This window comes from Anoplophora glabripennis, unplaced genomic scaffold (genome assembly GCF_000390285.2).
Source record: "Anoplophora glabripennis isolate ALB-LARVAE unplaced genomic scaffold, Agla_2.0 scaffold237, whole genome shotgun sequence".
Taxonomy (NCBI): domain Eukaryota; kingdom Metazoa; phylum Arthropoda; class Insecta; order Coleoptera; family Cerambycidae; genus Anoplophora; species Anoplophora glabripennis.
The window spans coordinates 310,458-314,595 of record NW_019416676.1 but is presented as its reverse complement, the minus strand read 5'-3'; the positions used below and the strand labels follow the sequence as shown (position 1 = coordinate 314,595).

At 32.9% G+C, this 4,138-nt stretch overlaps 1 protein-coding gene across 1 annotated transcript in view; it reads left to right on the top strand.

Annotated features, from left to right (window-relative positions):
* LOC108903986 (cytochrome P450 9e2) overlaps nt 1-4,138 on the top strand; it is a 36,637-nt gene that overhangs the window by 26,410 nt on the left and 6,089 nt on the right. The window contains exons 6-9 of the mRNA XM_018706352.2: nt 2,287-2,521; nt 2,611-2,774; nt 3,064-3,395; nt 3,624-3,813. Coding sequence (XP_018561868.1) covers nt 2,287-2,521; nt 2,611-2,774; nt 3,064-3,395; nt 3,624-3,813 — 921 coding nt within the window. The remainder of the gene's footprint in view (nt 1-2,286; nt 2,522-2,610; nt 2,775-3,063; nt 3,396-3,623; nt 3,814-4,138) is intronic.

Below are 4,138 nucleotides of genomic sequence, written 5' to 3'. Positions count from 1 at the left end.
TGTTTTCGTAGTAGCTGTAGTCGCCCAGGTGCATCGAGTGTACGAAGTGGTCGGTTATATGTCAAATACTAACCTGGCGAGCTTGAACCTGAACTTGGCAACGCTGTTCCTTTAGCCGACAACTGTTCGTGACATTACGTTACAAAATTTTCCGAGCATCCGGGCATCGGCAGGGCAGCCCTCGTAGCGGGAGTTATGGGTTGATTTCCTTCATTTTTAAAAGTCGAGTAAGAAATTTTTTTTTCCGATTTTCTGTCTTTATTAAGCCTTCCGAATACGTGGTTAAAATTAATGACATTATGACTGAATCACCCTGTATACATAAATGCGAGATGGAATGCCGAGACTTCAGTTTTTGGGGTTACATGAAATCAGTTGTTTATGAAGAAACTATAAACAGCTGTTAAGAACTTTGGCAGGAGGTTTTAAAAGCTGCAAAGTCATTTCGCATTAAGGATTTATCCTTTACAAGACAATCTTTTAATAAACGCGTTGATAAATGTATAATATTTTTAAAATTGGTTTAAATTGGTTTAATTGGTTTTTCAAAAACAAAACTATGTGTAAACTGTTTGTCAAAACAAAATTGCAAATTTTAATTTAAAAAAACACAAACAAAAATTTATGCATTCATTGTACAGTTACCATTTTTTATAAAATAGTTACAATAGTTTATAAAATAAAATGTACATATAAGTTTTTTGAACAAAGAAATCATTTTGATGGAGATTAATTAAATTAGTTAGACATAATTATTTATGAATTTCAATTTCTGTTGCTCCTGTTAACAAGATAATTTTCTTATTTATTCTTCTTTATTTTTTCATTAAAAAATTAATTATTTTATAGCGGAATGAACATTAGGTACCACAAAAATAGTTATTTTTCCCATTTTTAAGGCAAATTTTCCAATCTTTTTGGCGGACAAGTATATTATTGTGTTATACATTTCAATTATTAGAGAAAAAAATCAAAACCAGATTGCTGGTTATCACCAACCATGTTGTCGTTAAGTCGACATCTTCGGGGCGTCGGACTGCAAAAACTTCTCAAGAATTTTGTCGGACAATAAGATACTTTCATTTCAAATCTTATTACCAAACCCTCCCAGAAAAATCAGCTTGCTGGTTGTCACCAACCATAATGTCACCAAATCGACATATTTGGGGTGGGGGACAAACTCAAAATACCAACATTTTTGTCGGACAAATTTTTTGGGGGGTTTAAAAAAAATATATCTTTCATTTAAACTTAAAAAAAAGTGCTGGTCATAACATTCCATGTTTATGCCAGATTGACATGTTTTCCTGAAAATCACGGGAAAACTTACCACTGTTGAATTTTCCTCGTAGTCAAATCTTGGGAGACTCGTCAAACTTAAGCTGCACGCAAAGTTACAGCTTGCTGGTAATCATTTTTTTCTTTGTACGCGGGCCCGTGGACTATAAATAGAATTACTCCAGTGGAATTAGAGGTTGAACGTGAAAAAATTATTAGTAGACATTTTATTGCACTTTATGACTGGGAAGAGTATGTAGAATGATAATATCAAAAAAGTAACTCGATAGAAGTAACGTTTAAGTTGGCAAATTATAAATAAGTGGCAAATTTACGTGTTTTTTTCACTTTTATTACTGCCCACGAAAATCTAGACGACCTATCGGAAAACTGGTCATTTTATGTTGTAAGCAATTAAATTACCTACAATTTAAAGTATCTAAAGTCATATTTCTCCAATTTGTTAATAATTGTAAAATGAAAGTCAAACGCAGAAAAATCAGTTTTTGGAAATTTTACATTATTATTGGAAAAAGCGATGGATGTTCATGAATTTATGCGAAAAACTGTCATTCCAAAGACCAACATGTGTAACAAAATCCGATTCTATTGACCGTTGAATTGTTGCTCCAGGTACTCGTTAATTAATTTCGATCGATTTTTTACAACTAATAGTTTAATTAATTATTAAACGTTAATTTTAGATGTTAATATCGTAGATGTAGGTTCTAATTGATCCAAAGAAACGATCAAAAAAACGAAAATTTCAACAAGTTGAAATTAAGTAGGACTTTACAATTAACAAAGTACAACGTACAAAACAGCGTTATAAATAAATTGTTTCAGGGTCAGGCAAAAATGATATATCGATTTTGGACGACACATCACATTTACATGTGATTGTCATGTCTAGAGAATACACAAAATTATATGTAGATCGATTTATTTATGATTCTAGTTACCGTAATACCAATATAAATAGTTGTCATCATTTTTAGCATTAGTAAGTACTGAATAAATTAGTACAGCAAACAGCAATGTCGGTGTTACTGCTATTTGCAACATTCATATTAGTGGGAATTTTTTACTATTATGTTGTCACGCCTTTAAATTACTGGAAAAGTCGTGGAGTTGAACAGGGTAACCCCATATGGTTATTCGGCCACTACTGGAAAAATTTTATAGGATGGAAAAATGGCGCTGAAACATTTCAGGAAATATACAAACAGAATCCCGATTTGAGGTAGGCCCTGAGAATTTAAATGAGCATTTTCGGAAAATTTAAATATTGTTTACTTTTTTGGTTTTAATTTTCTACTACTTTTCTTCTAGATATACTGGATTTTACCGGTTTTCCAGTCCCACTTTCGTAGTAAAAGACCCGAAATTAATAAAGAAAATGATTGTTGAAGATTTCGACACTTTTCTGAAACATCCACAGTTTATTCCTACACAGGCAGATCCCTTATGGGCAAACCATTTGTTCAATCTTACAGGTGGGTCATTTTGCTTATTGCAAATAGATGGAAATTGATTAAATATTTTATACTAACACTACCCTCATTAATTTAATTGATTTAGTAGTAAAAGTTGATCCATTTTTAGCCTGAATACCTATACAGTCTGCTGATTAGGCAAAAATAAATAAAAAAAAAACAAACAAACTAGTGACTGACTGTTTTAAGTTACTTTGGCGAGGTTTTAATTTTTTTCCAAGATGGCAAAACAGCGAAATAAACGGGTTTCTTAATATTAAAAATTATGACATTTCTTGCTCGATTTTAGGCTCAAAATGGAGATGTATTCGTACTATCCTCAACCCCTGCTTCACCAGCAACCAAATAAACGATTTGCTTCCACAAATGATAAGGTGTGCAGATAATCTCACATCACACCTTTCGAGGAAGAACCAGGAGGTAGTGACCCTAGAAATAGGAGACACTTTCTCTCGCTACGTCAGTGACGTGATAGCCACCATAGTTTTCGGGGTTACAGTGAACTCGTTTACAAACCCAAACAACAAATTTTACGAATTAAGCAATAAGATTTCGGACACGAACAGCTTCTTCAAGACCTTTGGACTAAAGCTGGTTTGGTTTGTACCCGCAATTAAAAACGTAAGTAACACAAAACATTTCTGATAGTCTGCAACTGGAGAAATGCATGTAATGTTCTCCTCCAATTTTAGACACTGACACCTTCATTTTTTCAAAAATGGCGATTAACAATTTGTGGAAAAAAAATAACGTAGATTTCAAAAAATTGTACTAAACATTTTTTAATAAGAACATTATGGCACATTAAAAAAATTCTCCCATAGAAACAATGTAATAATCTCGTTTCAGTTTGTGAAGATGCAGGTTTTCCCTGATGATGCCGCCGCATATTTCCGCAAGATTGTAGATGACAACATAAAATCTAAAAAAGAAAAAGACACAATGCCACCAAATATGTTGCATATCTTCACGGAAGCAATGAAGAACGGGCAAACACGGGAAAATATAGTAGACAATAAAGCAGAGTCCAATAGTATAGGTACATACATATTTTTTTACACAGCAGTAGCAGATTTTTAACTCTATCTTCTTAAACTCTATAAATATTTAGGTACATTTATAATTATCAAGCCACCAATGTGTTTCTGTATTACTTAAATTACACAGGCCGACAAAATTTCAAAAAAAAAAATCCAGAGATCAGACACTACGCTTCCGAAGGCATTTGGCGCGCCGAATCCGAATCTGGCCTCAGAATTGATCCATCACCCTAGGTTTCCGAGATATTCTAACCTAAAAGTGCAAAAAACACGTACTTTTGCTATATTCAAGGTTATGTAACTTGGCGAAAAAAATTTTTTTCT